General features: G+C 39.3%; 1 protein-coding gene across 1 annotated transcript in view; it reads left to right on the top strand.

Moving 5' to 3' along the window:
• Positions 1 to 1,606: 1,606 nt before the first annotated feature.
• Positions 1,607 to 25,711, top strand: part of cpsf1 (cleavage and polyadenylation specific factor 1) — a 33,042-nt gene continuing 8,937 nt past the window's right edge. Inside the window, 24 exon segments of the mRNA XM_034161538.1 lie at positions 1,607 to 1,750; positions 3,253 to 3,280; positions 4,149 to 4,282; positions 5,915 to 5,995; positions 6,173 to 6,324; positions 6,529 to 6,675; positions 6,870 to 7,009; positions 7,102 to 7,212; positions 8,692 to 8,785; positions 8,861 to 8,948; positions 9,209 to 9,346; positions 9,474 to 9,525; positions 12,368 to 12,441; positions 12,531 to 12,605; positions 12,759 to 12,839; positions 13,230 to 13,325; positions 13,450 to 13,632; positions 14,448 to 14,589; positions 14,755 to 14,933; positions 19,769 to 19,908; positions 20,003 to 20,183; positions 24,378 to 24,584; positions 24,780 to 24,869; positions 25,111 to 25,257. Of these exon segments, the coding sequence (XP_034017429.1) occupies positions 1,607 to 1,750; positions 3,253 to 3,280; positions 4,149 to 4,282; positions 5,915 to 5,995; positions 6,173 to 6,324; positions 6,529 to 6,675; positions 6,870 to 7,009; positions 7,102 to 7,212; positions 8,692 to 8,785; positions 8,861 to 8,948; positions 9,209 to 9,346; positions 9,474 to 9,525; positions 12,368 to 12,441; positions 12,531 to 12,605; positions 12,759 to 12,839; positions 13,230 to 13,325; positions 13,450 to 13,632; positions 14,448 to 14,589; positions 14,755 to 14,933; positions 19,769 to 19,908; positions 20,003 to 20,183; positions 24,378 to 24,584; positions 24,780 to 24,869; positions 25,111 to 25,257 (2,904 nt within the window).

The raw sequence follows: 25,711 nt of genomic DNA, 5'->3' as shown, positions 1-25,711 counted from the left end.
TTTTCAAGACAAAACCAAACATTATTCATTGGAGAAATGAGTTAAAGTATTTATCATTGATTCAATCCAGTAATGCTTAAAAACTAGCTTCTTTTGTTAGGTAAATATCCGGTTGCCCTATATTTGATTTTATATGCAAATCATATAAAATAGGCCCCTTGTGTTATTTTATTTTATGTGTGCAGCAATTTTAAGATTTTGTACAGTACCTCTTGTTCATAAAAAAAACACATATACCTTTCTAATATGGCACCAGTTATGACGCATTCGACGTCTGGTGTTATGTACTCCTGACATGTAGCCAGTACTAGAGGTGGGCGATACCGGGAATTTTGTTATTGATCCGATACCAAGTAAATACAGGGCCAGTATCGCTGATATCGATATTGATACTGATACTTTTCCATATTTAAGCTTCATAGACGCAAAGGATCCAAAATAGAATTTTGCCAAACATTGTACGTGACAACAAAATACTTTATCACAATCAACATTTTTGTTTAAAAACAATCACTCAACACAACTTAAAATCACCTGAAGTAGAGGGCTGACAAACCGCAATACACGGGTGCGTTGCTCTGTGTTGTGTGACACAACACAGCGCTGCTCTTACAGACAGAGAGTAGACTTTCTTTATTCTGCGTGCGCAGCAGTCAGAGCGTGCGGGAGAGAAAAAAAGCTTGAGTGTCGATCTTTTTACACGAGGATCGTTCAATATCAATACCAGCGTTGGCATCGATCTTATCGATATTAGGATCGATCCGCCCACCTCTAGCCAGTACTCTGCAGAGAGAGAGAACGCAGAACTCTGTTTCATTACGCCACTTACTTAGTTTACCCGGTGCTCAGTCCACAGCCAAAGCAGTTATAGATTTTCTGAAAAGAACTCAACTTGCGAGGAGACTTTAGGGTTTTTGTTTGTTTGTTTGTTTTAGTTTAGTTGTCCATTGCCATCCCAATGTGTTTACACCTCAGTCCAGTAGATGGCGGTAGTGCACTGAGATTGCAAGCCGCCAGTAAAAGTCACAGAAGAAGAAGACGTCTGGTGGAACCACAGTACAAGCTCATTGGTGCATATTAGCTCATTTGTGTTAGCTTACTGATCGCTGTTTGAGCATCTTATAATATGACCTGTTAAATGTGAATAGAAGAAAGAGGAAAAAGTCAACGAACTCAATTAATGTATCTGCTCTAGGTATGTTAACATGTCCCGTCTTAACATGTGAAAGTTAAGACGGGTACTGTGTCGTGCTAATTAACATAAGTAATGGATGCTAGCCACGTTGCTAACTTTTAAGTGTACCGGCTTTTATCCGTTTGTTCTGTGCTGCTCTGCGATTTAAAAACGCGAGTTAATGCTTAGTGTTCATGCGTATTTACTGCAATCAACTTTAAGCTAATTAGACTAGCTACATTCGGCAAGATGCTAGTTAGCATGTTCACATAGAAGCATCAATTGTCATCCATGGCAAGCGATCAGATAGATTTATGTAATGATTATGTTCGCATAAATGAATGCAAAGGGCTGTAAAACGAGGGATTGGGTTGTGGGGTTGATTGAACAGTGTATGTGTCCTTGTGTTGCAGATGCTGAGGTTCTTGCAGGATGTATGCTGTGTTCAGACAGGCCCACACGCCCACTGCAGTGGAGTTTTCTGTCTACTGCAACTTCATTTCCAACAAGGAGAAGAATTTGGTTGTTGCTGGGACATCTCAGCTCTATGTCTACAGGATTATTCACGATGTGGAGGTAATGTGGGCTCAGATGAGAGAAATTCTGTCATCTGTTTTGTTACCAGTAGCAGATTGACGGTGGAGTGAAAGATAGGTTTTCACACAAGAAAACCAATCAAATCTTGGGTCCAATTTCTCATGTGCCTTTTGGCAAACTTGAGATGAAGTTGCATGTCTTCTCTGTAAGAAAATTATGCCTTTGCTCCCTCTGCATTTTTACTGCAGTTCAAACTATGTTTAGCACCTTGTAATGGTGGGGATTCATCTCTGTTGTTTCCAGAACTCCACTGTTTTGATGTTGGCTTTGTTGCATTTGGCTTTTGTGAAACATGTTCAGGTACTTTTCTTACTGTCAAGTCACACACAAGGATCAAGTGGTTAAGCGCACTTGTTTCCAGTATGGAATGTTCCTGGATCAAGGCCATTTTCCATATAATGTGGAGTTGCGTCAAGAAGGGTATCTGTTATAAACTTGTGCCAGCTCATCATGTAGATCCACCTCTGATCTACTGTGGTGACTCCGAGTGAAAAGGGGGAGAAGCCGAAAGGACTTACTTACCATATATATCGGCATGCAGTAAATACCTGAGGCTTTAGTTTTGCTTTTTGGAGCAGATAAAGTAACCAGAGGATGGGATGAGATGAGGACCAGCAACTCCAAATCTGAGACCATGGTCCTCTTTCAGAAAATGGTGGATTCTCCCCTTTGGGTCAGGGGAAAATTATTGCCCTAAGTGGAGGAGTATAAGTCTCTTGTGGTCTTTTTCTCAAATGGAGTTAAGTTGGCGCATGAGATTGATAGATGGCTTGGGGCTGCGTCTAAGGTCCTGCTGACTCTTTACTGGACCATTATGGTGAAGAAAGAGCTGAGACTTGTGATTTACCAGTCGATTTATCCTCACCTGTGGTCGTGAGCTTTGGGTAAAACCGAAGAACAAGGCCAAGGATAAGGTTCCTCTGTTGGGTACCTGGTCTTACACTCGTGGACAGGGTGAGATGCTCAGATCTTCAGGAGGGACTCAGAAGAGAGCCACTGCTTCGTCACATCCATAGGAGCCAGCTGAGGTGGTTCAAGCATCTAATGACAGTCATCTCCCTTGGGCGGTCTTGCAGGCATGTGCAACTGTAAGGAGGCCTTGGGGAAGACCCAACAAATGCTGGTGGGATTATATTTCCCACCTGGTTTGGAAACAACTTTGGATCCCCAGAAAATGTTTGAGGACTTGGCTGGGAATTGAGAACTGTGGGCTTAGCTGGCAACATGACCTGGATCTGGATAAGTGGCAGAAAACAAATGGTGCCATCCTGGTTCACACATTAAAAACCTTTTGGCAAAATAACCAAAACCATGTAGTTTCTCTTGTAACCATTTTATGAATTTAAACATTTTTCTTGTGCGTGCTTTACTTCTGGTCTTACTTAGTAGTCAGTTCTGAACAATCTGTAGGTGGTTGTTGGTATTTTTGATTTAACCAAATGGAAGAGCATTACACTAAAATGTCATTTTTGTCATTTCAGAGTACATCCAAGGTTGATAAGTCTTCAGGTATGTCTTGAAATCTTATATGTACTGTGAGCTCTATTGAATATCCAGCACAAGTGTCACTGCTATTTTCCACCCAATGCAGTTGTTCTTTTTCACACCTAGTGCCGATGTCGCTTAAATAGCAATACCACTTTGTGTTCCTGTGTGTTTGTGTGTGTGGGTGTTGGTGTTGGTCTAAAAAAAAAAAAGTGAGAGAGAGATGTGATCTGGCTCTGAGCTGGTTCTCTGGCTTTAACTGTATTCATAATAAAAATGACAAATACATCACAAAATTTTTTCAAAACATTTTTCTGTTTGCAGTCTGTCTTAATGTGAGAGGACTTCCTATGCTTGAGTTATCCTTCAATATTTTCAAGGATGAAAATGAGTTATTTACTCTGTGCTGTACTGATATTTGGGAGTATTTAACAGTTTACTTAAGTAATTAGCCTAAACATTTCCAGGTGTGTCGTTGGACACACAGACTGCTTCAAATACTAGAAAAAAATTTAAAACTGTAGTTATAAATTAAGACAGCAAAAGTTCAGTAAGATGCACCTGGTCTGATGACATTTTAGAATTTTACAATGCAAAAAGAGTTGACCCAAGTTTCAAGATGTACACGCTGTATCACAGGAGCTATAAATGTCAGGAGTTGAACTGAACCGCTCATTAAGCAAAATGTTTAAAATTGCCTGAAATTAAAATTTTCTCAAAGCACTGTTGTTTAAAATTGTTTGATACAGACCTAATATTTGGGATTTCTCCATAAGTGTGGTATTGGAGTGGCTGTGTATTTTATTAGGTGTACTTTGAGAGGGTGACCCGCTATAATTTAAAGTTAAAGTATGCATCTTTTGGTGTATTAAGCACTTTCTTTCTTCTTCAGATGGCAAAACTCGTAAGGAGAAGCTGGAGCAGGTGGCTGCCTTTACGCTCTTTGGCAATGTTATGTCTATGGCAAGTGTGCAGCTCGTGGGAGCCAGCAAAGATGCACTACTGCTGAGTTTTAAAGATGCCAAGGTATAAGAATTTTTGTTGTACTGCTTAATGTGCTGTAGGTACCTTTGCAGAACAAGATGTTTTAGCTGCTCTTTGTTTTGAATGTTAATGTCAGTTTTTTAACATTGTGTGTTGTGGAGCTGTGAACATTTTTGGCAGAAAAAAAGGCAGTGATTGAACGTAAAATTTTAGGGGCGTGGCAGATTTGTGAGTTTAAATAATCCTTGTAAACTTAGTCACAAAAGTTACACGGCCATGTTACATGTGTGTTACATGGTGGTGTGGGGTAATGAAGTATATTTTGTCAGATACCATATATTCCCTGAATATTTCTATTTCACTACATCTTAAATGTTTTTGTTTTGCTACACTTATGAGACAGTTTTAATTACTAGATACTTTGTATATTCAGATTAAAAATACAATATACAACCCTACACGAAATGACATTATATTAGTAAGGTTTTATTAGTCCACCTTGGGGAATGCACATGCCACCCAGCAATATGTAAAGTAACATATATATATAAACTTGTGTGATGCACCTTGAGGCAGCTTGTTGTGATTTGGCATTGTTTTAAATAAATGAAATAAAATATAAAGCAAGTAAAATTAGCTGCTAAAACCCTGAATGAGTTTTGTGATCCAAGTTAAAAGTCAGTTGAGAAAACCGTTGAGCAAAATTTTATGTGCACTGTTTAAGAAGCAGCAACCTAAATGCATTTGTGTCTGTAAAACTTTGGAATTAGCAACTGATTTAGTTATATGATGGCTGGAAGTCTCTATACTACAATGTGAAAGTTGCTGCTGACATAATACACAAATTCAACAGTAAATATGAGGGACAAGTCAAAAATGCAGTCTTAAAATAATCATTGGGAATTCTCTAAGTCAAGATAATTCAAGTGAAGGTCTTATGTTTGATTCAAAAAGTGAGTGTTTTCATAGATGGGCCTGTTTCATTCTGGGCATAGCTTTTGGGGTATTATAAAAGCAAATTTAGTCTTTTTAAATTGGTATTCTCTGACTGAATTGCAAGGTATCAGTTTTGTTGTATTTTCACATTATCTGTCTGGTCACCTTAGATCAAGTGGAATTCCCAAAGGCTCTTGGTGGTTTACATAAATAATCACAGTCTTGCATAGCTGTTAGAAATATTTTATAGTACATGTAGGCTGCTGTGAGTCCCTCAGAGGTAACACCTTCTGTTTTGCTCATATAAAGCTTTGAACTTGTAAGATCTTCATGAACTTAGACTGATGTGTTAGATTATACTCTGGTATTTGTACCCTTGCTTTTCTAATCAGTAAAAGTTGGTTTTCTATATTGGTGATAACAGATGAATAGCCATCTTGTGTCATGTCCTTCCACGTTCATGTTAAAGTTTCTTGATTTTTTTTATAATAAAATTAACATCTTTATATGGGAAAAAGTACACAGAGTTGGAGGTGAGGATTACAAAGATCCTACTTGGTTCACGGCTAATCCAGTTGGAACTGGGCTGACCAACAAACCACCGTCTGCGTGTGCCGTGATGAGTTCTCCAACCTTCCTCCACAGTTTTTTGTTGACATCAGAGCATCTGTCAGCGTTTGACTCTTGGTAGGTGTTGGTTTTGACGGCTCTCTGGGTGTGTGTGTGTTGTCTCACCAGTTGTCGGTGGTGGAGTATGATCCAGGGACACATGACCTCAAAACACTGTCTCTTCACTTCTTTGAAGAGCCGGAGCTCAGGGTATGACGACACAATAAAATTCTGAATATAAGAAAGTTGAACTGTATTGTCCATCAACCATAAATTAAAAACTGTTTGGTAACTCGAGGAAACCTTTACACGCATGTGAAAAATGAACGATTCTAATGCTTAAAAATGTATATTCTAAACTGATCCTGCCTTCTTTTCGATATTCAGGATGGGTTCGTACAGAATGTTCACATCCCGATTGTCCGTGTTGATCCAGAGAATCGCTGTGCTGTCATGCTGATTTATGGCACCAAACTTGTGGTGTTGCCATTCCGAAAGGACACTCTGGCAGACGAGGCGGAGGGTGGTGTTGGGGAAGGGTACGTCTGCCGTCTCACGAACAATCTCCTCATTAAGTCACTCAGATTCCAAAAAACGTGCACCATTTTTGTTCTGTTGCTTTTCACACTGATACTAGATTGTCATCCGAACTGTGTAAAATACAGTATTTGAACCCCCCCCCCCCCCCCCCCCATATATATTGTAATCTTCTAATTGCAGCCATCTCTGTGTTCTACCCGCAGACCTAAATCCAGCTTCCTACCGAGCTACATCATTGATGTGCGCGAGTTGGACGAGAAGCTGCTAAACATCATTGATATGAAGTTCCTTCATGGCTACTATGAGCCCACCTTGCTCATTCTTTTTGAGCCAAACCAGACTTGGCCTGGGTCAGTCGAGCACACATTTAGCTTTTATGACCAGATTGTCTTGAGATTCTGACCTGTTAACATAACGAGACATTATTTTTGTGTGAATAAACAATTTGTGAAAGAAAATGATTTATATTTCTTGCATCTAAACCTGCCAGATTATTTTGCTCGCAATTCAAATTATTCTTGTTTTTGTCCTTTCACTCTGCTAGGCGTGTGGCTGTGCGGCAGGACACGTGTAGCATCGTGGCCATTTCTCTCAACATCATGCAGAAGGTCCATCCCGTCATTTGGTCTCTCAGTAATCTGCCTTTTGACTGTACGCAGGTCATGGCTGTTCCCAAACCCATCGGTGAGATCTGAAAGTACTAAAAATGAATACCGTGTTGCGTCCAGTTGATTGATGTTTGGTCTGAGGGCTGATCACACAACAAATCTCTCCAGGTGGCGTAGTGGTGTTTGCCGTGAACTCGTTGCTGTATTTAAACCAGAGTGTTCCACCATATGGCGTTTCTCTCAATTCTTTAACAACTGGAACCACTGCATTTCCACTGCGTAAGAGACACCACACACACACACCCCTACACTTGCATTCCTAGGGTTTGGAACAACCTTGTCATGTATCCTGTAAATAGATAAATGAACAAATCTAATTGCCTCCATGTTGATAAACAATAAAATCTGGGGAATGTTTGCTATGCACCTGATCCATTGACCAAAAAAACAGCTATGTGTTCCCTGTGTACAACCCCAAATCAGAAAAAGTTGACACAATATGGAAAATGCAAATTAAAAAAAGAATTACTACAGTGATTCGTAAATTTACTTCGACTTTCATTTTATTGCAGACAGTATTAACCAAAGAGATTTCATGTTTTGTTTGGTCAACTTCATTTCATTTGTTAATATCCATCCATTTCTGCATTTCAGGCCCACAACATATTCTAAAACAAAGTTGGGTCGGAGACAATTTAGGGCAAGTAATAAGGTTTAAAAAATGAAATAATGATGTAATTTTACAGCAGACACATAGACTATCCACCCTCCAGCCACACTTATTTCATTACACACACGTGAGAATCACACAGCATGCTTCAGTTCCTCCCCAAAGGATAAACACGTTATCACTTTTTCAGTTCAACTCAGTTTATTTTGGTCTTGCTCACTATTATTAATATATTACACCAAATAAAAATACTATAGGAACTTACATTATAATAAATACTGAAAAAGAAAGTATTGAAATATTGATGATAATAATAATGATAAATAAAGCTTTGACCAAAAAGGTGTAGGCTGAAGCTGCAGCTTATTGTGCGTACCCTTTTTACACAGCATATTATTCAATTTAATTCATTTCAAATTACAAACAAATCATCAACATTTGATACTTATTTTTTTGGTTTTTTAAGGAAGACAAGTGTTTTGTGTGTGGGCTTTGCTGGTTTTAACAAATGATTGAGGAGCACATAAATGTGCTAAATCAGAGGCGTAAACTATTCATTAGTGAGTTTTCATCTTCATTTCCTTTCTAGAAATGGTAAATGGGCTGCATTTATATACCGCTTTTCCACCTCACATCCCCCCGACACACACACACACACACACACACTGATGCCAGTGTGCTGCCATTCTAAGCTCTCACTACACACCTGGAGCAACTTAAGGTTTAAGGACTGTGCCCAAGGCCTTTAGTGATCTTTTTTCTGGCCAGACAGGGTTTTGAACCAAGGATCCTCTGGACTCAAGCCCAACGCTTAATCACTAGACCATCACTATAACACAAATAACTCTCACAGAACCGTGCAACCCCAAACATTTTGTATGAATGTAGCAAAGAGCAGACACTTTTTCTTTCTCTGTCTGTCAACATACGTGATTTTGAAATTACATGAAACTTGAGCTCATTTGTCGGTTTGTTTCATTTCCAAAGCCCAGGTGTGGTGGTCAAAGCCAGGGCCACCGCTGCTCGTCTGTCATATGCAGTCTCAGTCTTGCACACCTCATGTGGTATGTGGATGTTTGGGTCTGCAGGTGTACAGGATGAAGTGAAGATCACACTGGACTGCGCACAGTCTGACTTTATTGCCCATGATAAGATGGTCATCTCTCTGAAAGGAGGAGAAATGTGAGTGTCACACAGTCAAAACAACCACGACTGTGATGTGTGACTTCTCTTGACTGTGTCTTTGCTGTCCTTCAGTTACGTGTTGACCCTTGTAACCGATGGCATGCGGAGCGTCCGAGCTTTTCATTTTGACAAAGCTGCTGCCAGCGTCCTGACTACCTGCGTGAGTGCACACTTGTTTCTGAAACTGAAGATGTTTTCTATAAATGGTGACGCTTTTCCTATTCCAACAAGTGAAACTGTGAAAGTCATGATGTAGCCAGAGAAAAAGCAGACAACGAACTATCTGGAATCAAATGGAAAAAGTGCTGTTTGCTCTGAAAATGCACCCGAAAAAAAAGTGAGCTCAGAATCGACATTTTCTCCCCCTTGCTCCCACTAATCACCACCATTCCTGCCTCTTTTTGGTCTTTCCTCCTCCAGATGGTGACGATGGAGCCAGGATACCTTTTCTTGGGTTCCCGCCTTGGAAACTCTTTGCTTCTCAAGTACACAGAGAAGCTGCAGGACACACCCCCAGAGGAGGGCAAAGAAAAACAAGAGAAGGACAAAGAGAAGCAGGTAAGTTGAAATGTCATTGTGATGTGTCTCCTTATCTATGAAGGGCCAGTGAACCCAACGGCCAACAGTTGTTTTAGATTTGTGTCATAATTATGCATTAAATGGTGTGATTGTTTAATCATTCCAGGAGGAACCACCAAACAAAAAGAAACGGGTGGAGTCTTCTTCCAACTGGACAGGTATGTTTAATCTTGTTCCTTGAATTAGTTTTTCAGCATCACTCTGAGACAAGACCTTTCTAATTTTAGAGACATTGCGCAAATGCAAAAAAGCAGTCCTACATATTTGTTTAATATGCGCATTGAATGATATATCCTGATCAAAAATGACTCCCAAGATTTCTCACAGTATTACTAGAGGTCAGGGTAATGCCATCCAGCGTAAGGATCTGGTTAGACACCATGTTTCTAAGATTTGTGGGGCCAAGTACAATAACTTCAGTTTTATCTGAGTTTAAAAACAGGAAATTAGAGGTCATCCATGTCTTTATGTCTGTAAGACAATCCTGCAGTTTAGCTAATTGGTGTGTGTCCTCTGGCTTCATGGATAGATAAAGCTGGGTAGTAAATATAATAAAGTAAATATTTCAAACAGCATGGCTTTGAAAAAGTTTGCGCTTTGCTACTGTGACCGTACTGCTCAGCTGTTTGAACCATCTGCTGCATGAATTATACATGAGTTGAAGTGAAAATACACCATATGAAGCATTTGAACCCAGAGTGGACTCATTTCTCTGCTGGAGGTTTCTTCCTGTTAAAAGGGAGTTTTTCCTTCCCACTGTCGCCAAGTGCTTGCTCACAGGGGGTTGTTTTGACCGTTGGGGTTTTTCTGTAATTATTGTATGGCTTTTGCCTTACAATATAAAGCGCCTTGGGGCAACTGTTTGTTGTGATTTGGTGCTATATAAATCAAATTGATTTCTGAATGGGTCCCAGTCTTGGTTGTTGAAATTGATGTCACTCTCTTTATTTTCTGTGGTCCTGGTAACCTGAAAAATTGTGGGTAAAGTTTTATGTTTTGGTGCTGGGAGAAATTTTGATTTTTATACCAATGTGGATTCTAAATTTCAATTTTAGCTTTGGGGGGTGGGGGGGTTGAGAAGGGCACAAAGGATTAGAGCGAAGGATTGGCGATTGGAGCTGTCAGCGGGGCTTCCACATAAGCTTTTTTGTAACTGTGGTTTCGTTGTTCTGTAGGTTGCACTGTGTCTGTGTGTGGGTTTTACTGCATAAATTTTAAAATTTGTGTCATTGACAGATAGGGATTGGTATCGAGAACCGATTCCTTTCGGGTATCGTTAAGAAATGATTCGATCCACTGACATCAATAAGCTTTGTGCTTAACGATTCTGTTATCGGTCCTTCAGAGTGGCCGTTACAGACTCTGCAGCGGGTCCTTAATCAACTTTTCTGCAGCGCGGCTTTGCTTTGAACCTTGAACCAATCGAAGCGTGGTTCGCAGATTGAAGCAATGCTTCGGTCGATTGCTTCGTTTATTTCTTTCTTTCGCTTAATTTTCCCCCGCTAAAACCCTAAAGAGCATACGTCTGTGAGTATTATTTACCTTTTCTATGTTAAACCGACCTGTTATGGTTTCTGAAACAGTTGATAGATGTATTTTATAACTTAAAAACGGGAGCGATGCTAACGCGTTAGCATGTCTATGGCATTTTCAATGTTAAAAGTTAGCATTTAGCAATTGCAGCCGTCATCACGTTCGGGTGCACTTGTTTTCATATTGTAATATTCCTTAAATTTATTTTTATTTATATATTAATAAGCTAATGATTATTATATACAATTTTAGAGAAAGAGACAAAATGAACCTAAATAGAAACACAACAGAAAATATACAAGTATAATAGCAACTAACATAAATAAATACATACAGAAATAAATGTTTCCTGTGAACACCTAGTGACTCTCACACCTCCATTTCATCCCTGTCTTATTTAAGTTTAATGACAGTTTGTTTTGATCAAACCATATTTTCAATGTGTTAATTTCTTCAGTGATTTCCTCCAGAACTATCTGACAAACTAGAAAACTGCTGCATCCTATAAGAGCAGAATACTACTGGAATGAATTTGAATAAGGAAAGTTGTATATATATATTTTTTTTTTCCTCACCTAAATGGATGCTGCACTCACTCCAGTTTATTGTCTGGAATAGTCCCAGATTGCATTTCACAGCTTCTAGAATTGAAACATTTTCATGCAGGTTGTGTTGGGGGGTAATTTTGGGTTTCAGCTTTTTTTTTTTTTTTTCACCACTTTCATCCCTGAATATGAGTTGTGATTCACTTTTGTGCGGCTTAAAGTTACTAACTAGGACTCCTCTCTTGTTGCGAGAAAGAAACAAGAATCATCCTCCGTTCTGTTCACACAGCTCCAAATGTTGCACGGCTCTCTGACAAGTCAAGACAGAATGATAGAATTCAGTCTGAATTAATAACTTCAAAGCGAAACACGGTTTTGTTTATTTTTATTTATGTCCAGATGTCTAATTTCATATTTATTTACTTTAAGACTCAAGGAAATACATAAAAAACCTGTAAAGCCTACTTTTAGTACAAAATTCACGAGGTGTCGATAAGGGAATCGATAAGGAATCGGATCGACAAGCAGAATCGATAATGGCATCAATATCGATAAAACCTTATCAATACCCATCCCTATTGACAGATGTGGTTATTATTTGACAATAGGTCCTCTGTCAGTGGTTACATGGCAGTACTGATACTAAAACTTGTTAAAATGATGATGACAACCTTTTAAAAATAATAACTTCTAGCTGAAAAAGACACCTAATAAATACAGCACCCCTTTTGGGTGGCAAACAGTTTCCAAGAAAATTTGTTAGTACTTGATCCAGTCTTTAAAATGTCTGGAACCTTGGGTACAGTATTGGAACATCGGAACTGCTAAAGGGAACTTGGCAAGTAAAAATGACTAAAGGAGTTGCATTTGTTATTAATAAGCTGTTAAATTATGCACGCACATATGTCCTTGTCTTTCTCAGATGAGGTGGATGAAATTGAGGTCTACGGCAGTGAGGCTCAGTCAGGCACTCAGCTGGCCATCTATTCCTTTGAGGTACTAAAACCTGACCTCTTCATTATTTATTTCTGAATCTATTTTATGTTTTTAATAGGTGACAGGTGGTTTTTATTGTTTTATTTAAGGTGTGCGACAGTATACTGAATATTGGACCTTGTACGTACGCGTCCATGGGTGAACCTGCTTTCTTATCTGAAGAGGTATAGCTGTGTGAAGGTCAATCTGTGGCTTCTGTAATTTATGCTTTGTGTCCCTTTGTGTCTTTGGCACTTCTGAATTGTATCACTAACTATGTTACAGTTTGTTTGTTTGTTTGTTTTTCTAAGATGTGTGCTTTTTTTTCTTGCTAATAGTTTCAGAGTAATCCTGAACCTGACCTGGAGATCGTGGTGTGTTCTGGTTATGGCAAGAACGGTGCACTGTCTGTACTCCAGGTAAGTCTTCCTGAGGAGTTTATGTGCTGGTTTTCCGTATTTGCACGTGAATGTGTCCTTGCACTGTCACTAATCCTGTGGTCGTGAGGACCGTCGGTCACAGGTCATGTGACGGTGCTATAATGGCGTCTGGGTCTACCAGGGCTGCCTCAGAGATCAGTGGAGCAGCCTGTAAACACCCCAGATACAAGCTAGGATAGTTAAACTGTAACATGTTAGAGAAGGTGGGGGACACACACCTCATGAGCTAATTTTATTTGACATCAGAATTAATGTATAAATCATTTCAGAGATATCCGATGCAATTTATACCTCACTGTAATTTTATATATATATATATATATATATATATATATATATGTGTGTGTGTGTGTGGTTTTCATTTACCAGAGAAGCATCCGACCACAAGTAGTCACCACATTTGAGTTGCCAGGTTGCCATGACATGTGGACAGTCATCTCAAGTGAGGTCAAGAAAGGCAAAAAAGTACAACATATTTCCTTTGGAGATCACAATGCTTTCACTTTCTTGTCTCAATGCTCCGTGATTTGCACTTGAACCATTATTCCAGTGAAGCATTTCATGCATTATTTTTTTCCCTCTGTGTCAGGTTGCAACACATGAGGATTCTGATGACAAAGTAGAAACAAATACAGTCACAGATGGGGATGAAGGAGATAAGGGCACGGAGGAAAAGGAGAAAGAGGTGGAGGAGAAGAAGACTGAGCCGTCTCCAGAGGAGGACACGAAGACACATGGTTTCCTGATTCTGAGCAGAGAAGAGTCAACCATGGTATAACCCCAAAACTACAAAAGTTGGCACCGTAGTGAATTGCTGACCACAGCTGCTTTGAAACCAAGATTACTTGAATTTATTCTTCCAAACCTTCTGGTTGGAAAATATGCAAGCTTTGAGAAAACACCCAGAACAATTTTTTCTGTTTATTCAGTTTAGGCACTGTGAAAGTGTCACACTATGGTAGTGAAAACCTCGTTGTTTATTGTGGCATCATTTTGTAAACAAACATACCAGAAGGGCAATATTAAATTCGGCACAATCAATCCAGGTCATGTCCATATAACGTACGATAAATTGAAATCTAATTATCATGATAGACCTAGTTTTACACAGTCCATTCACATTTGTAGTATATTAAATACCTCAATGTGTAATTTCTAATGCAATGTGACTTCATATGTGTGATTGTTTTTTATTTGCTTTATGTAAATATACTGATTTTCAAACATATTTCAAAAAGTTGGCATAGGTGCGTTTTTGTATTGGTAATAGAACATGCAAGAGTATAGGTCCCTCCAAAAATGGCCTAGATCTTCAGATGAAAAGATGAGTTTGAGGTGCCCCAGTTTTCCATCAGATGCATCAGTAAATAATTGAGAACTCTGTAAACAAAGTTCCTCTCAGACAAATCGGAAGGATTTTGTTGCTCATTTTCTACCCCAAAAAGTCATTTGTAGAGACTGGAATGTTCAGTAGCACAGTGGAGTTGTGCAAAACATTAAATGTAACCTTTAAAATCACTGTTTTTTAAAACTAAAAAAATAGTGAGGATCTTAAGCTAAGCTGTGAGTGACCCTGTCACCCTTCAGATCCTTCAGACGGGGCAGGAGATCATGGAGTTGGACACCAGCGGTTTCGCCACTCAGGGACCAACTGTGTTTGCTGGGAACATTGGTGAAAACAAATACATCATTCAGGTTTCACCTCTTGGCATCCGTCTGCTGGAAGGAGGTAAAATAAGACAAAATATACAATGCAAATATTAAAAAAGTAGTAGTAGTTTAGAATATAGACGGTATGAAACAGATATGTCATTAAAATATCAGTGTGCATCTTTCTGTTGAGTAGTGGCCCTTATTTTCCTGGGTTGTGCTCTTTCATTACTTATGCTTCCAGTGACACAAATCCACTTCATCCCAGTGGACTTGGGATCTCCCATAGTGCACTGCTCCGTGGCTGACCCTTACGTGGTCATCATGACAGCAGAGGGCGTGGTCACTATGTTTGTGCTGAAGAGTGACTCGTATATGGGAAAGATGCACCGGCTGTACTTGCAGAAACCACAGCTCTCCACCGTGAGTAAATCAGCCATCAGTGCCTTCGTAACGATCATCTATTTCTATTCAAAACTCCAACAGAGTGATGCATCTTGTTCTCAAATCATCGATTGGTCGATACTGAAAATGTACGCATTTTACCTGCTGAGGAGTATTCTATTTACCCGGGAGAATAAGAACCACATCTGCAAGAACACAACCGGCAGCCAATGAAGTAATTCAGATAATTAATGCCCCATAGCAGAAATATAAGCAGTTTTAATAACCACCCCAGTATCTTAATCTGACTCTCGACACTGAGCCTTTGTAATTCAAAGAAACCATTGGATGTCTCCTCCAATGTCATATGTCTAATGGAATATATGTGTCTATTCTGAGTAATAGTTGTAATCGTTAGAAATGATGTACCATGCAGTACTACTGAGGTACGTATTTTACAGGCCCTACTATATTGAGGCGTGGGAATGTAGTTTTGTGGGTGGTTGTCACAATAAAAGATAGAGATAATCCGTCCCAGTGCTGCTTGTAGTCAAATCCCCCAACCATTCATCTTGTAGACACCTATGGAGCTGTTGGGGTTAAATATACTGTCACTAGTCAACATCATCACAACATTTGATAATGGCTAAGTAGTGTTGTATATGATGGTACACCGCGTGTACTAACCTGGACGGTATATATCAAAAAATTAATTAAATTGGTGATTGATTTTCCTGGAAGGAGGGGGAGAAAAAAAACCCTGGAAGGAAATTAACCATGTAATCTGAATGTAAGTGATGGAAAATAATCAGTTTAAATTGTAACTTTTGTTAAAACAAGCAAGGTCTGTGCTCATGCACACAGACTGTGAATATGAAATTTAAAAAGCAACAAAAAAAACTGTCATCTTAGTTCATTCATTTGTGCTTTAATATGTTTCAACACCTGATCAACAGGAACGTTTCTCCGCGTTTGTTTTGAATCAGCTGGTGACACATTGAGGCCCCATTTAGCACAAGTCATTATCATAATGACTTGTGCTAAATGGGGCCTCAAAAAGTCAACACTTCACCCTCTCGACCTTCTGGCTAAATTGCTTTCTACATAAACTTCTTTTAGTACTTACAATTGATTTAAGTTTTTACTCTTTAATCGATTCAAAAATGACAAGATATATTTTGTAAAATAAAACATTTTGAAGAAAAATAAAATGCTAATACTGTAAAGGTGTTCATTGGTTATAATTTTTATCATTTATATTAAAACTTGTGGCATTTGAAAGTGCTGGATTCTGGTGACAGTATTTCACAAGACTTTATTTAAAATTCAGTTGGTCTGGTGGTTCAATCAATCAAATTTTTTTTATTTCGAACTTAGTTGTCAATTCCAGTATCATGGCAGTTCACAATATAAGCACATCAAATGAACAAAGCTTCTTTGTACTCTCTGTACCTCTACACTCATATGAAAAAATAAACAAGATCAAAAAAGAAGCAAAACAAAAAATGACAACAAGAAAGTTCGAAAGGGAGTGGGGAAGAAGTAAATACTTTTTAAATCCCACCCCCAGTGCACATATCTTCAGTGGTTGCTTAATTGACAGTAAATACAACTGCAGTTAATTTACAATACCTAAATATATTTACAATTCCAATAACTCATGAATAGACAACAATTTCAATAACTTATCAATATACCTACAATTTCAATAGCTCATGAATGGACTTACAATTCCAGTGCCCGTGAATATGCTTACTCTTCAATCACTCAATATACTACAAATACTAAATAATTTAGTAGATTCAATATTCAATACAATACAATACCTTAACTCTGATATACTTATTATTACTAAATGATTTAATATTTTATGATCTAAATACTATAATGACTATAGTAAGAATTTTCACTGTATACTGTACCGTAGTAAAATGTTTTCTTTGTACTTGGCTTTGAATTGGTAAGTGTTTGGACATTGTTTTAAATTCCATTCTAAACTATTCCACAGTCGCACTCCACACACTGAAACACACATACTTCTTCTCGTGGTTCTTACAGCTTTTGGTATAAATTTACCATTTCCCCTCAGATTGTAGCCGCCTTCCCTTTCTATAAATTCGGCTTGAATGTTGGCCGGTAGAGAATTTTTACTGGCTTTGTATAGCAGTTGAGCTGTGCAGAAATCCACCAAATCAATTAATTTCAATAATTTGGACTGTAAGAAGAGTGCATTTTTGTGTTCCAGGTAGCTTGTTTTGTGGATAACGTGTACTACACACTTTTGAAGTAATACCAGTGGCCTTAGAGTACTCTTGTAATTGTTACTCCAAACTTCTATAACATATGATAAATAAGGATAAATTAAACAAAAGTATAAAACGTACAGGGCGTTATAGTTAAGTACCCACTTTGCTTTATTTATAATGGCTATATTTTTTGATACTTTCTTTTGTATGTAATTAATGTGGGATTTCCAGTTTAAATTCTTATCTATTATTATTCCCAAAAATTTGATTTCTGTTACCTTTTCTATTACTTTACCATCAATAGTTATAGATATATTTGGATTTTCCTTGCTGTTTTTTCAAGATTAAGTGACAATTTATTATTGTTTCATCCATATTTTAATTTTTGCCTATTTCTCATTTACAGTGTTTATAACCTCGTCATAATCATCATCTGCATAGAAAATATTTGTATCGTCAGCGAATAAGACCAGTTTCATTTATATACAGATTGAATAATTTTGGACCCAGTATGGAACCCTGTGGCAGTCCACATGTGATAATTTTGCATGAAGATTCGTACTTACCCATTTTTACGAACTGCTGCCTCTCAGTTAAATAACTTTTGATCCATTCCCATGCTACTCCTCGAATCCCATACTTTTCAAATTTTTCTAGTAAAATTAAATTATTAATTGTGTCAAACACTTTTTTTAAGTCAATAAAAACTCCAATACCATTTTTTTTTTCTTTTCCAATGACTGTGCAATTTCCTCTACTGCATCAATAATGGCCATAGATGTAGATCTTCCAGGTCTGAAACCATACTGGCCTTCATTTAACAGGCAATATTTTTCTATAAAATTTTCAAGTCTGTCATTAAATACTTTGTCAAGTATTTTTGAGAATTGTGGGAGGAGAGAGACAGGTCTATAGTTAGTAAAGATGTGCTTGTTACCAGTCTTAAAAATTGGAATTACCTTAGCAGTTTTCATTTTGTTTGGGAATATCCCATTTTGCAGTGAAATATTACAAATATACGTTAATGGTTTTGTTATGCCATCTATGACTTTTTTTTTTTTTACTAATTTCATGTCTATGTCAAAACAGTCAGTGGAGCATTTATTTTTACACTTACGAACAATTTCTTTAATTTCTGTTTCATTTACTCCTGAGAAAAAGATACTTTTTGGATTTCTTTCAATTAGTGATTGACCTTCATTACTTGCAGGGACTCCAGCCGCTAGATCTGGGCCCACATTTACAAAAACTCATTAAATTTGTTCACCACATTTTGCATATTATAATTCTCAGCATTTCTGTCAATAAAATACTCTGGATAGGTGTCCATGATATCTGCCTTATCTTTAAGTAATCCATTAATTACATTCCATATTCCTTTAATGTTTTTGTTTTGATTCATTAACCTTTCAAAATACAACTTCCTACTCATTCTTAGTACTGTGGTCAACTTATTTTTGTATACCTTATATTTTTTTTCATATTCCATAGTTCTAACTTTCAAGAACTGTTTATATAGTTTATATGGTTGAATTTGGCATTAATATGTGGTCTTGATCTGGTGATGGTCTTTTTTTAATTTCATTTTTTAACTATTGCATCAGTTTTAAATTACTTAAAATGTAGCTTTAAGTGTATTATTTACTGTAGAAAGTGTGTAATTATTGATTTGTTTTATAAGACACTCTTTTGATAAATGTAGAATGAAAACAATGAAAGCAGAATTAGTCAGTTAATACAGACGGTAAGTCCATCTGTGGAAACTTGTTACTGACAAAATATACAAGATAGAAAATAAATTTTAATGAAATTAAGACTTGAGACATATTTTGTTCCAGTATAAGAGTCAAATACCACTGATTTAAACCAACAAAAACTGACTAAAGTGCTCTCAGAGTGCACCAAATTGCATGATTTTTTTTTTTTTTTTTTTTTCCGAAATTTCCAGGGGGGCTTGCCCCTGGACCCCCAAGGGGACCTCGCACCTTTGGTGCTCGGCTGTCCACTTAGAGAAAATGTTCAGTCAAAAACTTTTCAGTTGCTTGCACCCATGATTATGTATATATTCCTACAATAGACATATAATATGCTTTGTCTCCATTATATGTTCTTCTTGAGTTGCGATATGAAGGCATTTATTCGTTTTGAGTTCTTGTCTGTAAATTCTAGCTGGGAGGGGCTAACTCACTCACCCACCCACCCACTCACTCATCTACTTTTTTTGCTGTTTGAGCCAAACGCTGATGCCAGTGCCGGGAAAAGTTTCACTTTGTGAATATCTACGATGACATGCCAACAAGACGTAAGAGAAGATAGTCAAAATATTCATGTCTTTCTGGACAAAAATCTAAGATGGGTACTTCTTAGACACTTGCCAGCAGAAGCATCCAGTACTGATTAGGCTTTGGGGGTGTCCTGTATGTAAATTCACATCCGAAAACAGATTTACACCATGTGGACACTGTAGACATTGCAGCTCAAGTCTGGTCATCAGTCAACATGAGAATCGAAATTTGAGCGTAAGACGCAGTGTAGCCTCGTATGTTCATTCAAAAACATCTTTTGCATTGCAAGTGCATGTGCATGCTGCAGATATTTATAAATTGCTTCAATTCTCTCCTTCCACAGCAATCGCGTGTGATTGCACTGTGTGCATACCAAGACGTGAGTGGCATGTTTACAACCGAAAATAAAGTGAGGTGTTCTGCCAGAGAGAGCACAGCCATGGAGAGTCAGTCTGAAGCTGAGACCGTCATCCAGGATCTCAGGTAAGAATGTTCCTCATTTCCACACTGCAGCACAGTCAGTCTCTCTAAAGACGTCAGAGTGACTCAGTGGCTCCCTGATCTTCTTATCTTTTAGTAGCACGGTGTATGATGAAGAGGAAATGCTGTATGGAGACTCCGGCACCAGTACAGCACCTGCAAAGGATGACTTCAGCCGCATCTCTGGACCATCGCTTCCTTCTGGGAGTGAGGGAAGCTCTGGCAAAGCAGACCCCACCCACTGGTGCATTATCGTCAGGGAAAACAGTGTAATGGAGGTATGATCCATGTTAGGTGTTCCCGACTCTGTACTGTGTGGATAAACACCCTGGACTCTGTACTTTCCATCTCTGCCCGCTCTCGCCAAACCAGATTGGCTAATAAAGACCTTCCATCCATCCATTTTCTTCTGCTTTATCCGGAGTCAGGTCGCAGGGGCAGCAGCTCAAGCAAAGCTGCCCAGACCTCCCAATCTACACACACATCCCCCAGCTCCTCCGGGGGAACCCCAAGGCGTTCCCAAGCCAGCCGAGAGATGTAGTCCCTCCAGCATGTCCTGGGTCTTCCCCAGGGCCTCCTCCCAATGGGACGTGCCCGGAACACCTCTCCAGCGAGGCGTCCAGGGGGCATCTGAAAAAAATGACCGAGCCACCTCAACTGACTCCTTTCGATGTGGAGGAGCAGTGGCTCGACTCCGAGCTCCTCCCAAGTGACCGAGCTCCTCACCCTATCTCTAAGGGAGCGCCCAGCCACCCTGCAGAGGAAACTCATCTCGGCTGCTTGTACTCGTGATCTTGTTCTTTCGGTCATGAGCCAAATCTCATGGCCATAGGTGAGGATCGGAACGTAGATCGATCGGTAAATCGAGAACTTTGCCCCCCTGCTCAGCTCTCTCTTCACCACGACTAGGGATGGGTATTGATAAGATTTTATCGATATCGATGCCATTATCGATTCTGCTTATCGATCCGATTCCTTATTGATTCCCTTATCGATACCTCGTGAATTTTGTACTAAAAGTAGGCTTTACAGGTTTTCTATGTATTTCATTGAGTCTTAAAGTAAATAAATATGAAATTGGTCACTGTATCCTTGATCTCTCGACATAAATAAAAATAAACAAAACGGTGTTTCGCTTTGAAGTTATTAATTCCGACTGGACTCTATTGTTTTGACTCGGCAGAGAGTCGCGCAGCGTTTTTAGCTGTGTGAACAGAACGGAGGACGATTCTCGTTTCTTTCTCGCAACAAGACAGGAGTCCCAGTTAGTAACTTTAAATCACAAATCATATTCAGGGAATCACAAATCATATTCAGGGATGAAAGTGGTGAAAAACAAAAAAAAGCTGAAACCCAAAATTACCCCCCAACACAACCTGCATGAAAATGTTTCAATTCTAGAAGCTCTGAAATGCAATCTGGGACTATTCCAGACAATAAACTGCAGTGAGTGCAGCATCCATTTAGTGAGAAAACCCCCCCCAACTTTCCTTATTCAAATGCATTCCAGTAGTATTCTGCTCTTACTAGGATGCAGCAGTTTTCTAGCTTGGCAGATAGTTCTCGAGGAAATCACTGAAGAAATTAACAAACTGAAAATATGGTTTGACCGAAACAAACTGTCATTAAACTTAAATAAGACAGGGATGAAATGGAGGTGTGAGAGTCACTAGGTGTTCACAGGAAACACTTATTTCTGTATTTATTTATTTATGTATGTTCATTGTTAGTTGCTTTTATATTTTCTGTTGTGTTTCTATTCAGGTTCATTTTGTCTCTTTCTCTAAAATTGTATATAATAATCATTAGATTATTAATATATAAACAAAAATAAATTTAAGAAATATTACAATTTGAAAACAAATGCACCCGAACGTGATGACAGCTGCAACTGCTAAATGCTAACTTTTAACATTGAAAATGCCATAGACATGCTAACGTGTTAGCATCGCTCCCGTTTAAGTTATAAAATACATCTATCAACTGTTTCAGAAGACCATAACAGGTCGGTTTAACATAGAAAAGGTAAATAATACTCACAGACGTATGCTCTTTAGGGTTTTAGCAGGAGAAAATTAAGCAAAAGAAAGAAAGAATAAACAAAGCAATAGATCGAAGCATTGCTTCAGTCTGCAAACCACTGCTTCGATTGGTTCAAGGTTCAAAGCAAAGCCGCGCTGCAGAAAAGTTGATTACGGAGCCACTACAGGGTCTGTAATCAATGTAGAGAAATTATCATTTTCCTGACAAACACCCCCCAAAACAACGGCCACTCTGAAGGACCGATAACAGAATCGTTAAGCACAAAGGTTATTGATGTCGGTGGATCGAATCATTTCTTAACGATACCCGAAAGGAACCGGTTCTCGATACCCATCCCTAACCACGACGGTCCGATACAGCGACTGCATCACTGCAGATGCTGCACCGATCCTTCTGTCGATCTCACGCTCCATCCTCCCTCACTCGTGAACAAGATCCCGAGATACTTAAACTCCTCCACTTGAGGCAAGGACACTCCACCGACCTGAAGAGGGCAAAGCACCTTTTTCCGGACGAGAACCACGGCCTCAGATTTGGAGGTGCTGATTTTCATCCCGGACGCTTCACACTCGGCTGCAAACCGCCCCAGTGCACGCTGAAGGTCCTGATTTGACGAAGCCACCAGAACCAAACAGCAGAGACGAGATTCTGTGGTTCCCAAACCAGACCCCCTCTACACGCTGGCTGTGCCTAGAAATTCTGTCCATAAAAATAATGAACAGTACCGGTGACAAAGGGCAGCCCTGGCGGAGGCCAACCTTCACTGGAAACAGGTTTGACTTACTACCGGCAATGCGAAGCAAGCTCCTGCTGCGGTCGTACAGGGACCGGATAGCCCTTAGCAAAGGACCCCATAACCTGTACTCCCAGAGCACCCCCCACAGGGTGCCCCGAGGGACACGGTTGAACGCCTTCTCCAGATCCACAAAACACATGTGGACTGGTTGGGCGAACTCCCATGAACCCTTGAGCACCCAATGGAGCATGTAGAGCTGGTCCAGTGTGCCGCGACCAGGACGAAAACCACACTGCTCCTCCTGAATCCGAGGTTCGACCATCGGCCAAATTCTCCTCTCCAGTACTCTGGAATAGACCTTACCGGGGAGGCTGAGGAGTGTGATCCCCCTATAGTTGGAACACACCCTCCGGTCCCCCTTCTTAAACAGAGGGACCACCACCCCGGTCTGCCAATCCAGAGGCACTCTCCCCGATCGCCACGTGATGTTGCAGAGGCGTGTCAGCCAAGACAGTCCCACAACATCCAGAGACTTAAGGTACTCAGGATGGATAATAAAGACCTGCTGTGGATCAAGACTTGGCATCTCTGAGGGTACGATCATATCTGCTTCTACCATGTATAAATCTGTCACCACATTGTGAATGTGGTTAAATATTACTGCAGATCATCCGAGATGCCGTGTCCATGTGGCGCTTTTTCTTTTTTAAATTGCTCTCGATGGGAACGGAGCGTATGTGGCCACCTTGAGAAAATGCGCTGCACTTATCTTTTTTGTGTGGCGGCACCAAGCAGAACATTTCAGAAGGGTATGTCGTGACTGCAGTGCCTATTTAGGCAACCAGTCAGACGCAGCAAAACTTGTCACTCTCACGGAAGAAATTTGTTTTTGTAGATTCAGTGTAATGTCACACAAATTCTGAGAGAAAATAAAAAGTCCTTTGTGGTAGCAGATTGGACAGATGCAGTGTTCCTGCTTAGGGTGAGTGCATTTTATTGCAGTACATTATAAGATAGTTGTTGGCTGGGTATTGTTGTCGTAGAAACTGGTCCCACAAGGATCACTTTATATTTTTAAGAAAAGGCTAGAATGAAGCATTTCTGGATGCCCTCCCATCAGGGAGGGGGACCCCCCCAAAAAAAACCCTATTTATATACACTGGTTTCTACGCTTAACCTTACAAATGAGGTTAGGTTGTTAATGTAACCTCGCGGCCTTTGCAGCCCCCTTGAAAACATAGAAGTGACTTTTTTCTGTATTATCAGATCTTTAATTTGGGATTATTGGGAATTGTTTCCAATTAAAAAAAAAAAAACTTAAATCTCCTGTAAATGTTTTGTGAATTTTGAACAAATGCTAATCTTTCAATATTGTGGATTAATAATGTAAAATTTCTTTAGTTGGCACACTGCATTCAGTGGACTTCAGTGGTGGTGATCTATCATGGGACCACATACTGAACACAAGACTCCAAGCTGTGCACACTGGACCTATTTCTGGATGCCTATGTGCTCATTTTAGTTACAAATCTCTGATGCTGTTGCAGCAGTGTATTTATTCATAATTTTGACTTGATTGGATGAAGTTCATGGACTGGCTTCAGACTTTATTTATAGATTGCTTATCAGTGGCAAGAGTAAAGATATATTTGACAAATATTATTTCTAATTCTTTTGTGTGTGTTTTTGATAGATTTATCAGTTACCAGAATGGCGGCTGGTGTTCCTGGTCAAGAACTTCCCAGTTGGCCAAAGAGTTCTGGTTGACAGCTCTTCTGGCCAGTCGGCAACGCAGGGGGACAGTAAAAAAGAGGAGCTGACACGTCAGGGGGACATCCCTTTGGTCAAAGAAGTGTCCTTAGTGGCACTTGGTAACAATCACAGCAGACCGTATTTGTTGGTGAGTTGGGTTTTGGGGGTTTTTTGTTGTTGTTTTCGTCCCTCCATATCTCTGAGCTGTTTGGTTCGATGAGTCTGTTATTTTGATTTTGGTGTTGGTTTTAATTTCCTCTCTTTGGGGAAAATGTTGCTTTCGTGCGTTTCTGAGAAAGATTTGTTGAAACAGCATTTGACAGGCAGTGTTTCTGTTTACTAGGTACATGTGGAACAGGAGCTTCTGATCTATGAAGCATTCCCTTATGATCAACAGCAGCCTCAAAATAATCTGAAAGTGCGCTTCAAAAAAGTAAGTCTGAAGACTACTCGATGACGGAAATGCAAAAATATGACAGTTTGCATCTCGAGGCTGCAAAATCTATTGAGATCTAAAGGATGTGGATGACTTCCTGCCCCTGAATATCATCTGGGTTGTTGTGATGACAGCATGGCTCTTTTAGGAGGCCAAACCATCCTGATGGTATTGATGAACACAATTCCACATGAGGTGAAATAAAAACATGGCCGTTTTTGTGCTTGACTCTTTATAGGTGGCGCACAATGTAAACTTTAGAGAAAAGAAATCGAGGTTTAGGAAAGACAAGAAGACAGAGAGCGGCCTCGCTGAAGACAGTTCAGCTCAGAAAGGTCGGGTTGCCAGATTCAGATACTTTGAGGACATCGCTGGATACTCGGGGGTAAATCTGTCTTTTCTTTTTTCCAGTCCATGCCATGAACATAGTTACAGTCAGAAGTTTATGTAGCTGAAAACATCCAAACATAGTTTTCCCCAACTGAACATATTTCATTTTATCAAACTGTGTGTGTTGAAGTCTGTTATAATGTCTGCCTTAGTTATTTAAACATATTGTCTCCAGGATAGATTTAATTCAGATTTTCAGCCATTAGTTCATACAGTAGTGTTCAGAATAATAGTAGTGCTATGTGACTAAAAAGATTAATCCAGGTTTTGAGTATATTTCTTATTGTTACATGGGAAACAAGGTACCAGTAGATTCAGTAGATTCTCACAAATCCAACAAGACAAAGCATTCATGATATGCACACTCTTAAGGCTATGAAATTGGGCTATTAGTAAAAAAAAAAAAAAGTAGAAAAGGGGGTGTTCACAATAATAGTAGCATCTGCTGT

Source organism: Thalassophryne amazonica, chromosome 20 (genome assembly GCF_902500255.1).
Source record: "Thalassophryne amazonica chromosome 20, fThaAma1.1, whole genome shotgun sequence".
Lineage (NCBI taxonomy): Eukaryota > Metazoa > Chordata > Actinopteri > Batrachoidiformes > Batrachoididae > Thalassophryne > Thalassophryne amazonica.
Note: the sequence above shows the minus strand (reverse complement) of the source record. Positions and strands in the feature narration are given on the sequence as shown.